At 37.4% G+C, this 12,322-nt stretch overlaps 1 protein-coding gene across 1 annotated transcript; it reads right to left on the bottom strand.

The window, feature by feature from the left end:
• Positions 1-400: 400 nt before the first annotated feature.
• LOC149206997 (pathogenesis-related thaumatin-like protein 3.4) lies at positions 401-1,254 on the bottom strand. Its single transcript, XM_089397886.1, has 2 exons — positions 1,099-1,254; positions 401-984 (listed from the first exon to the last, which is right to left on the bottom strand). The coding sequence occupies exons 1-2, from the start codon at positions 1,172-1,174 to the stop codon at positions 401-403; spliced, it is 660 nt and encodes a 219-aa protein (XP_089254012.1). The 5' UTR covers positions 1,175-1,254.
• Positions 1,255-12,322: the final 11,068 nt, after the last annotated feature.

The raw sequence follows: 12,322 nt of genomic DNA, 5'->3' as shown, positions 1-12,322 counted from the left end.
GCCATTGATCAAGAAACCGGACAGCCTTTGTGAAAGCTACATCTTGGGCAAGCAACACAGATCTGCTCCCTAGGCTGCCGGTTCACCATAGTTAACAATTCCCAGCGTTCTTATTTCCTCTTCGTTCTGATGGTGTCTGCTATGGTGGTGCCCATGCTCATGATGTTTGTGGTGGTGGTGATGAGACATTTTCTCGTTCAAACACACAGTAATGGAATTCAATCACAGTGGAATGGATACAAAGATTTCTAGTGATTCATAATATGTAAATGAAGATGAGATTAGAGCACGCCAGGGAGAGGAGTGTCTTATATAACAAATAATAGCACATCGATGTGGGATCTAATCTCATCAGCACTGTGAGCAGGAGAAACGAATGCTCGAGAGGGTTGTAGAGGACCTATTCTGGGAGGGCGAATGGAGCAAATGAATGTTTGGCACGAGGGATCGTTTGAAAATTAGCAAGCGTTGGTTTGAAAATGCACCAGCACAGCGGGTGCCACATCCAAGGTGGTCGATGGATGGGAGTATTCAGAGCAGCACAAGCACTATCGCATCCATTGACCACTTTCAATTCTGTAGGGTAGCTCGCAGTCATGTTGCTGCTACATTCAACGGTTGGGCAGTTAGAGTCCGAGGGAGTTATGGAGAGAGGAAGATTAAATCCATCAACGAGAGAGATGTCATATGTGTCTCGACCGTTGGCCCCATTCAGACTATATTCATCTAGCATTGCAGGAGACCGTCCAGCGGCTTGACAGCTGAGCAAGCCGCCGCAGTCACCAATGTTGCAGCTGCCTTTACCAGATGCGTCAAAAGAGCAGCCCGTACGTCCCCAAACTCTCCCTGCACTTGTCCCTGCGGGCACGTCCACACTCCATGACTGGCCTTGTGTGAGTGCTTGACTGCCACCTACGGCAATTCCCGCGGCCCACACAGTGAACGAACACTTATTCTGGATCAAAAATGTTGCAGCTTCAACTCCTGCGGTTGGGAAAGCAAACACATATTTATTGATGACATATAAGTAAGATATACACATCGCTCGTTAACGTAATTCTCATAAAATAGAGTAGATTTGAATTGGGGGAGTACCACCTTGAAGATAAACCAGTAATCCTAAAGCTAGAGTTGCTGCAACTGAAACCGAAATATCTATTGTTCTTCCCCCCATTGCTAAGACCAGGAAGCAAGTTAAACACAATACAATGAACAAACACTACTCAAACACAGCGCAATCAATTGCAAATGAGCTTGCTTGGTTTTTCTGCACGGATACCACAGGCTAGTCACACGCTATATACCTAGACAAGGTAGTAGCGATCCACACACATGAACCGAGGAGTAGCGTATGAAACACGGATGAAGTTCAGATAATATTATTGTCTTTTGTTGGCGCGCAGTGTCGAAAATTCCAGAGCTACAGTAAACCACGACACGAAGTAAGCTAATCCTCTTAGAAAATTACTTGCGTACCCTCTTTTGGCCATAAAATTTACATGAATAAGCAGAGATTTGAAATATAATAGCAGCATTAGTAGGGTTCAAATTTATCCCTTTTTTTAAATCCCAAACATCCCTATAAACTCCCGACTTCTACCAAAATCAATAACTAAGACTTCTACCAAAATCAGTAACTTAGAAAGTATGGCCACGTGATTACCCGGTCCGTAATAGGCGCCGCTGCCCATGTGTTATTTTCGCCTTCTTTTTTGGTTTTTCAAAGCTGTTAATTCGTAATTTGTTTTCGTCCAAGGATGGAATTTGGTTGTATATTGAATTCCTTTTGGATTTTCAAAGGTGTTATCTGTAATTTGTTTTCGTCGAAGAATATAATTTGGTTGTGTATATTGAATGCAATGTTAGTAAAGACCAACAACTCGAGTTTACTTGTCTTTTTTTGCCGACCCAACGCTGCATAAAAGACCAATAATCTCACAGTGTGACAGTTTTTACCTGAAGAAGTATAATCTCACTGTCAAGCAGGAATGCTCAATCACTATATGCAGAGGATTGCTATCATTGGGAACTATGCAATCACTGATAGTGAGAACTGTACAATCATTGTTGGCGGGGACTGCGCAATCACTGAGGGTAAGGATTAGGCAATAACTATTGGCAGGACTACACAATCATTATTGGCATGGACTGTACATCGACCGCTAACAAAGAGTGTGCAGCACGATCATTATGAAGTTCACTTAGTTTATCTTTGCATGTGCACTTGTGAAGACGTTAAGAACTGGGCATGTGAAAGCAAGTAGATGGACACTTACGTTTTTTTTAAGAAGACTTGAACATTTAGATAACATGATCGAGCATGACATTAATGGCTTGAAACGATAGATGACATGAAGGCTCCAAAAATTTAAAGATAAAGGAAAATTTTAAATGAGATTGTAGAAACTACAACAATTTCATAACCCCACTTAATGTATCTTGGTCTTGAGCAATGTTAATTTTATGAATTTGTAATCTTTGAGCATATCTCGGTCTTGAGAAATGAGCAATGTTAGTTTTATGACTTTGTAACCCTTGAGCAGGAGAGGGCTGGGCAGTCAAGCTTGGGTGCGTCAACCAATCCTCTATCACTTTCTACCTCTCCAAATCATAGGTTATGGTTTCCATAAATCTTCGAGTGTAGTATAATGTTTTTCTAAATTAAGTTCATTTAGCCCTCGGAGTTCCCCATCCTCCCAGCCATGGCATCTATTTCCAAGTTTTTTTTCTAGCAAAGAATGGTGTAGACATTCCTAATCTCACATAAGGCATGGCTTTGAATAAGACTCTAGTTTTTCCAAGCTAAATTCCATATTGAAGAGCTTAAGAGATACTCTATAGCTCTTAAATATTCAAACTAAAAAAATAGTGTGATAATATTTCCTGTCCCAAATTTCATTTCCTCTCTTAAACCACCTCGACTATAGTTTAGCTCCCAATAACATATTCAAGATATTCAGAGCTCTCAATCCCAAACCCCACACCAGTTTGGGGACAAAGATTTTCCCAAACAACGATTGACCATTTTTATTTTCTTAGCTCCTCTCCATAGAAAATCTCTATAAAGGGAGCAATGGATTTGCATATTTTATTTATTTTGTTAATCAGTTTTCCTTCTTCCATTATGAAGGCAGTAGTGCGTCATCCATAATGATATGTTGTTTCACTTGCTGTATGCGGGTCTCCAGGGGATGTTTTCTTTCGAGATATGACCAAATTCCTTTCTATTCCATTTTAAGTTTGACTTTAAATTCCTTTGAGTTTAAGTATAACGTATGCATGGAATTTCATCCTCGGACCTACGATTCTTCCCACCAGCTTTTGGCTTTCGACCGTAAATCAAGATCTTGTAGCCAAAGCCTTCAAATATAAAGGGATGATTACGAGGAGCCATTTTCAAGCTAACTCCAAGCGGATTCGCTAGTGGTCTGAGCCAATGCTTGGCAGAATACTGGCTTCAGCAAAATGATTGTGTTCACCTAATTCTTCAGATATTACAAATCAATCCAGCCACTAGATATCTGATGTCTCCCTCCCCCTCCCCTCCAGTTATTCCTAAGTATGTCTCCCTACCCTCCAGTTATTCCTAAGTATTGTTGAAATTATAATTTCAACTACAGTGAACAGAACAGCAGCAGCTACTTTATTCATTTGTCGTGATCCGGCGCCCCACATTTTTCCCGATCTTTTAAGTCACCGCCATTACCATCTTTTCACTCTTTAATTATTTTTGAGTTCCCGAAGGATGAAGATCAGATACAGCACTACATCATTACTTCTCAACAACCATATTAATGAGCAGAACGACTGAAAGAGAAAAGAACCAGCCTCGAGCCGATGTAGCATTTATTAGTCATAGATTTCATCACCACCGACTCAAGAAATACAGCAAAAGATTAAATCTGTTAATCACGAGCAACAGAGACTTCATCAGCAAGTTAAAGCGGTGAAGACCCTTTCCCGCACTATAAAATGTAGACACAACAGTGTAGAAAAACATAGATAGATTGAAAGTTCTTTTGTAACACACAGCAGTGTAGAACAAGAGAGTTTTTTTCTGTATTGCACAGCAGTGCTGAAATTTTCTGAGATAGTTGTTTTGTGGAACTGAAGCGTTCCTGTTGTAATCCCTCTGTCAAGAGGAAGATGCTCTTTAGCATAATATTTTGTGAAGATCCCTCTACGTGAGGAAGACTTATTTTATCAGTTAGTTTATCGTTCATAAATAGAAGTTTCTTTTTGCCTGTTGCTGTTACACCGTAAGTCGAAAAATACTTGACGTCAAAAATCCCTGTTGCTGTTACACCGTAAGTCGAAAAATACTTGACGTCAAAAATCCCTGTTGCTATTACACCGTAACTCAAAAATACTTGACGTAAAAAATTTACGTTGCTGCAACACCACAAACAACGTTGCTACAACACAAGTTACAGCAACTAAAAAAAAACTGTGTTGCTGCAACACCGTTTCCAGAGAACGAACTTTTCTATTTTTCTGAGTTAAAAATAGAGTATTTTTCTGTGTCAAAAACAGAGTATTATTTTGATCAGTTTTTGATCCTGAGGCAAAGTAGAGTATTATTTTATGCTCTGTTCTTGTGTTTTTGAATTATCAGAAAAACAGAGTATTATTCTCTGTTCATATTTTTGTTGTTTCGGAATTTATCAGAAAATTCTCAACAGTGAAAACAAAGGATTTTTTCACTGTATTTTGTTTGGAATAACCAGAAATTCCCGACATGATATCAGAGCTTGTCCAGGCGCTTTGAAGACATCAAAGAAGCTGAAAGAAGATTTGTTGCTGCAGCAAATTATCCAGCAGAACGAAAACGCTGTCAAGGTATTTTTCAGATTAGTTTTTTGTGTAGCTGCTGAAGACAATTAAGTGATTTTTTTTACAGTCAAGTATTGTAAGAATGGATAGCACCAACGTGGGTATGTTTAATACCCAACTCCCACAGTTCAATGGGAAAAATTATGACTACTGGGCAATAACCATGAGAGCCCTGTTTGCGTCACAAGATTTATGGGAACTTGTTGAATATGGATTTGAAGAACCAGCAAATGAAGAAGAGTTTATTGGATTAACTCAGGCAGAGAAAGAGATGTTGAAGAGCAATAAGAAGAAGTACTCAAAAGCCTTTGTACTTTTATATCAAGCAGTGCATGAGAGTGTGTTTCCGAGGATAGCAGCAGCCAAGACATCCAGAGAAGCATGGCAAACTCTCAAGACAGCCTATCAAGGCATGGAGAAAGTGAAGACAGCAAAACTACAGTTGCTGAGGAAAGATTTTGAGAACCTGCGTATGAAGGAGCCAGACAATATTGACTCATTCTTTACACAAGCAATTGGTTTGGTCACACAGATAAGGTCTCATGGAGAAACTCTTGAAGAAAGGAGGATTGTGGAGAAACTATTGAGGTGCCTACCCTCAATGTTTGATGTGATTGTCACCACCATAGAAGAGACAAAGGATCTCTCAAATTTTTCAGTTGATGAACTTCATGCATCACTGATAACACATGAGCAGAGGTTGAGTAGAAATGAAAACTCATCTCTAGAGCAAGCCTTCAAGACCTAGATGTCATTTGGAAGAGGAAGAGGTCAAGGCAGAGGAAACAAGAGAGGAAGAGGCAGAACCCAATACAGAGGCGAAACAAACAGTCTAGCAAACGTTCAAGGAAGAGGCAGCAATCCAAATCAGAACCAAGGCCATGGAAGCAGTCAACAAAGTGGACAACATCATGCTCAAGGACAAAGGTATGAAAAATCCAATGTCCAATGTTATTATTGTAAAAAATATGGGCACTATGCAAATGAATGTAGGAAGAAGCAGCATGATATGAGTAATAGATCTAGTGCAAATATCACTAGAGAAAATATCAGTCAAGATAATGTGTTGTTAGTTTGTAATATGGCTGAAACAAACAGTGAAGATATATGGTTTCTAGATTCTGGTTGCAGCAACCATATGACAGGAAACATAGCCCTGTTTTCTGTTTTAGATCAGAGTGTGCAATCACAAGTCACACTTGGGACTGATAGTAAAATTTTTGTTATGGGAAAAGGAGAAGTTAAAATATTTACAAAGAAAGGTGAAAAGAAAACCATAGCAGATGTCTATTATGTTCCTGGAATGAAGTGTAATCTCTTGAGTATTGGACAGCTTGTTTAGAAGGGTTACAATGTCTTTTTTAATAATGTTGTATGCACCATCATGGACAGATTACCGAGCAAACGTTGTATTGATGAAGTGAAGATGACAAGGAACAGGATGTTCCCTCTCAGAATAAGAGCAGATTTGAAAAATAAAGAAGTAGTTGCAGCAGTGACACAAGAGGCTCTCCAAAGCGTACCAAAGGATGAAAATTGGTTGTGGCATTTGAGATTTGGACATCTCAACTTTGGAGGTCTTAATTTGTTGAGTAGAAGAGGAATGGTAAGAGGATTACCATTCATAGAAAAGTCAGACAGCCTTTGTGAAAGTTGTATATTGGGAAAACAACACAGAGAAAGTTTACCAACTGGGAAAAGCATAAGGGCAAAAGCACCTTTAGAAATTGTCCACTCAGATTTATGTGGACCGATGCAAGCTCCATCACTTGCAGGCAGCCTATATTTTCTAACATTTATTGATGACTTTACCAGAAAGACTTGGGTTTATTTTCTAAAGAATAAGAGTGAAGTGTTTGAAAAATTTCAAAATTTTAATGCACTTGTAGAAAATCAAAGTGGGCTGCATATCAAGGTTTTGAGAACTGACAGAGGAGGTGAGTATATCTCCAAAGAATTTTTACATTTTTGCAGAGAAAATGGAATTCATAAGCAATTTACAGCAAGGTACACCCCGCAGCAAAATGGAGTTGCTGAAAGGAAAAACAGAACAATCATGGATATGGCGAGGAGCATGCTGAAGGCAAAGCATTTGCCAAATGATTATTAGGATGAAGCTGTACACTGTGCAGTATATATTTTGAATAGATATCCTACAAAAGCAGTGATGAACAAAGTGCCAGAAGAAGCATGGAGTAGGAGAAAGCAAGGAGTCACCCACATGAAAGTTTTTGGTTGTGTGGCTTATGCACACATTCCAGATCAGCTAAGGAAGAAATTGGACAGCAAAGGGGAGAAATGTATTTTCATTGGATACAGTGAAGAATCCAAAGCTTACAGGTTATATATCCCATCCACCAAGAAGTTTTTTGTGAGCAGAGATGTTCAATTTATTGAAGAGGAAGCTTGGGATGGAAGCATAGAGAAAACAGTTAATGTTAAAAATTGTTTGTCTCATGATGATGATGATGAGGAGTTGGCTGAAACACATTCCCAAACAGCAGCGCCAACAACAGAACAGCAAGAGACACCCTTGAGGAGAAATGAGAGTGCTTCTCCAAGCACACCACAAGGAGGAAATTCAAGTGCATCTACAAGCACTTGCACACCAAATGAAAGAGGTAAGAAATTCAGAAATTTAAGTGATATTTATGATGAAGGAATGAATTCCCTGTTTGCTTTGTATTGTCACATTGATGACCCTGTTCATTTCGAAGATGCAATTAAAGATAAGAAATGGATAGAAGCTATGGATGAGGAGATGAATGCAATAGAAAGAAATAAGACATGGGATTTAGTTGAGCTACCAGAAGGTAAAGAAGTCATTGGAGTTAAATGGGTCTACAAGACCAAGAGTAATGCTGAAGGCAAGATAGAAAGGCATAAGGCAAGACTTGTTGTCAAGGGATACAAGCAGCAGTATGGGAGAGATTATGAGGAGACTTTCGCACCGGTTGCAAGAATGGAAATAGTAAGAGCAGTGCTGTCCATAGCAGCACAAAACAAATGGAAAGTTTACCAAATGGACGTGAAGTCAGCATTCTTGAATGGAGTATTAATGGAAGAGGTTTACATCGAGCAACCTCTAGGCTATGAGAAGAAAGGCCAAGAGCACAAAGTTTGCAGATTGAAGAAAGCTCTTTATGGGCTGAAGCAAGTGCCAAGAGCATGGTACAGTAGGATAGATTCCTATCTACTAAAAAATGGATTTGAGAAGTGTGAGGGAGAACCCACTGTTTACATCAAAGAAAAAGACTGTAAAATTTTAATTGATGTGTTACATGTTGATGATGTGATTTTTACAGGTAATGATGACTACCTCATTGAAAATTTCAAATCAGTCATGAAAGAAGAATTTGAGATGACTGACATGGGTTTGCTGAGATACTTCTTAGGAATAGAAGTAGATCAAAATAAAAATGGAATTTTTATTTCACAGGCAAAATATGTAAATGAAGTGTTGAGCAGATTTAACATGCAGGACAGCAAGGCAGCAATCTCAGCAAAGAAGACAGCAGCAAAGATTTTGACCCTATTGTGTACAAGAGCATAGTTGGCAGCCTCATGTATTTGACTGCAACTAGGCCAGACATAATGTATGCTGTTAGTTTAATTTCCATATTCATGGAGAAGCCAAACGAACAAAGTATAAAATAATAAGAAATTTAAATAATTTTAGCAAATATTTTTTTTTAATTATTTTATATAATATATAGATAAATTATATTTAGATAAAAGATTTATCTTATTTTATTAGTAATATATATATAGATAATGAAATTTTGTTTTTTATTGGCGCAGATTTTTATTTAGAAAATATTTTGTTTTTTTTAAATGAACCACATTATTATTTTCAAAGAAATTTTTAGAAAATATTTTGTTTCTTTTAAATGATAACCACGTTATTAATTTGAAAGAGATTTTATTTTAAAAAGGAAGCAGTCAACTGGAGATTGAGCAAGGAAAATCATGTTATAGAATGCAGTTGGAGCAATTATATATGAGATTATCGTCTTTTCTTGGCGCGCGGTGCGGAAATTTCAGAGATACCATAAACCACGCCACGGAGTAAGCTAATCCTCTCAGTAAATTATCTGCGAACCTTCTTTTTGGGCATAAACTTTACATGAATTATTAGAAATTTGAAGCATAATTGCAGTTTTAGATGTTCAAGTTTAGTGTATAAGCAAGATTTTTTTATCGATCTCTATCACACTTTAAAAAAAATTGCCTTATACCAAAATCAGTGACGCCACTGATTTACGGTCTTAGCGGCGGCTGCCACTCGATTTTCCTCCCCTCTTTTTGGTTTTTCAAAGCTCTAATTTTGTTTTTCAAAGCTCTAAGTAAATAATAACCACTAGAGTTGTATTCATGTCCATCACTCCTCTTGGCGTTACGACGTGTCCATCTGATTGTGCTACAGTAGAAATTTAAATGGCTGTATTCAAAAGGGTGCCGCTATATTCAAAAGAAACCTCAACACGCAACCGTTAAAATCCAATTTGTGAAGTCCTGTGAGTTGCAGAGTGTACACTTGATCAAGCTCACGTGTCACGAGGAGTCACCTTCACCAAAGATTGTGCAAATATCATCCATTGCTATCATTATTCACATTCTACGTACTATGCATTAAAGGGATGAAAAAAATGGCCGCGATTCATCGATTTCGTACTGCCGCGTCACATTGAAAATATATTAGTGTCCAATAGCGGAAAAGGAGTCAATGGATAGGAATGAAAATTCTCACATATTTAATGCCCATGACTACATGACAATAATGTGATAAAAATAGTACTATGAGATTTGACAATTATGCCATCAAAACATTCGTGATGAGATGAACATATGGGCGATACAAATCGATGTGATTTGTTATTTTATTGAAATGACTCCCTCAAGCCTCCTTGTTTTACATGTGTAGATTTTCTTTTCACTTTCAATAGAGATGGTGGAATGTCATCACGCAGTCTCACCATAGCACATCTACATTTGAGCTTTACCTCTGTCAATCTCATAGCACGCAGAAAACTTCTCACTATCAGTTATTATTTCCCTTTCCCTTGGGTTTATATAGAGAAGGTAGTAGCCATCCACAAACTTGGTAGTAACGTATGAAACACGGATGAAGTTCAGATAGTGAAGATTATTGTCTTTTCTTGGCGCGCAGTGTGGAAAATTCCAGCGCTCCAGTAAACCAAGCCACGGATTAATCTAATCCTCTTAGAAAATTACTTGCGTAGCCTCTTCTTGGCCATTAAATATACATGAACGCCACGGAGTAATCTAATCCTCTTAGAAAATTACTTGCGTAGCCTCTTCTTGGCCATTAAATATACATGAATAGGCAGAAATTTTTAGTAGGGTTCAAAATTTCCCTTTTTGGATCCCAAACATCCATATAAATTGCCGACTTCTACCAAAATCAGTAACTTTAAAAGTATGGCCACGTGATTACCCTGTCCGTAATAGCCGCTGCTGCCCATGTGTTATTTCGTAATTTGTTTTCGTCCAAGGATGGAATTTGGTTGTATATTGAATTCCTTTTGGCTTTTCAAAGGTCCTATCTGTAATTTGTTTCCGTCGAACGATAGAATTTGTTTAGTTGTGTGTATTGAATGCACTACAACTCGAGTTTACTCGTCTTTTCCTGCGACGGTCTTATTTTGCCCACCCAACGCTTAATAAAACTGGGATGCTATACGGAGTCCACGTGGATGCTACATTTTCTAGGCGTTTTTAGGTGCCCATCTGATTGTTGTAAGTTTAAGCGTCATGCTCGAAGTTTAAGGGGTTACATTCAAAAGCATCCTACTCTATTGTTAGGTCTTGGAGGGTTATTGGACATTTTATTATTTAATTGGACAGAATTTGGTTCCCTAGCGTGATACTCTACTCGCTATATGTTTTGAAGATTTTTTTGATATATTTTATTATCTAATTTAACATAATTTGATAGAGATTGGTTAAAATTACGAATTTAATTGTTATTTCAAAACTAGAAACTAAGAAAAAAATTATTTCAATTCAACCAAAAACTACACTACAGATTTTCTTAAAAAAAAAATAGCTTCAAAAAATTGCGACTATATTCAAAAGATTTGTCCCTTCAAAAAGTTGTGACTATAGTACTTGGTTTCCCAAGATTTTAGAAGTGACGTGAGTTATTATAGTCCGTTAGAGAGTGTACATTTGATGATCATGAGGTGTGTTGGAGTCGAATTCCACAAAATATGGTGGAAATATACTCCATTTGTATTTGTATTAGCTTTCACTTTTAAAGTAAAATAAATGGGATTATAAAATGGAGTTGTCTATAATGCGACTTTTTGGAGATTCCGGTGACGGCGGAAGAAATTGAGGTTAAATCTTGATTTGTTGCACTCAAAATGGTTTTTTAACTGCATATTTGGATTCAGCACCTTGAAAAATCCCTGGGACGCTTTGATTGTGCAGAAACTAGCTATCAAACTTGTGATTCCAATAAATTGCTACTAGATTTTGACCGGATAGCGAGGGAAATCAATAATGCATCAAATTTTAATTTCGACTTCAATTTGATAAAGTAAAATAAATTTGAAGGTAGGATTACTTTATTGTAAGATAAAAGTGTTATAGACCCTTATAAACACATACAAAATAACACATTGTAATACACTTATTCATTTATTAGAATTAAGCTAGTTGAGATTGTTAATATTGTATTTAAAGTTAAACATTAAAGTAAAGGAAGTGTGTTGTGAATGATTGTTATGATTGTACTTGTTTTGTTGTTCATCACCTCTCTTTCATTCACACTTATACTTTCAAACTATTAGCAGACTCGATTTATGCATATTCTTCAAGATGAATGCAACTGCAGTCTATACATTGTAAAACTCTTGCTGTATAACAATTATTTTCAAACACAAGTTTCTTCAAACAAAAGTTTTTCAGTTTTGATGAAATTTAAAATGTGTTGGTGCATTTGAATCTTGTTGGATTTTGTACGTGGTTTTGAGTAGGAAATGTATAATAACGTTTAATTTATCTATAACACATAACACATTGCATTAATAAGGGGCCACATAGGTTTTAATAAATTTAGAAAGTAACTAATGTCAAGATGAGGGGATCATGAGTTTGAATCCCTCGCTTTATGTTTAAAAAAACAACTGTGAAACCCCTTTTGTGCATTTATTCTATGAACAATATTATTCACGCATTCAAATTGTTTTACTCCACCTACAGAGTCAAGCCAAAAATGGCATCTCGACTATGTTCTTGATGAATGTAACCCCAATCTATGATTTGTTTATATATTCATCTTGCGACACAGATATCTTCTGCGGCTAGGGTTTTCCCTCTCAGTCGTTATCTTCAAAACCCCTAAGGTGTAGCCTCGCATTGGTTTTGTGACACTGAATACAACACTAGCAGGTGGTACGCTTGCCAAAGACATCAACAATCCATGGTGCAGCAGATTTTAGTACTTGAATCTAGCCTTTGC

The sequence above is a fragment of the Pinus tabuliformis genome, chromosome 1_2, assembly GCF_031772625.1.
Source record: "Pinus tabuliformis cultivar Carrire ecotype Pingquan chromosome 1_2, CPIR1, whole genome shotgun sequence".
In the NCBI taxonomy this organism is placed as follows: Eukaryota; Viridiplantae; Streptophyta; class Pinopsida; order Pinales; family Pinaceae; genus Pinus; species Pinus tabuliformis.
The sequence above is the reverse complement of the archived record's forward strand: the minus strand, read 5'-3'. Positions and strand labels throughout refer to the sequence as shown.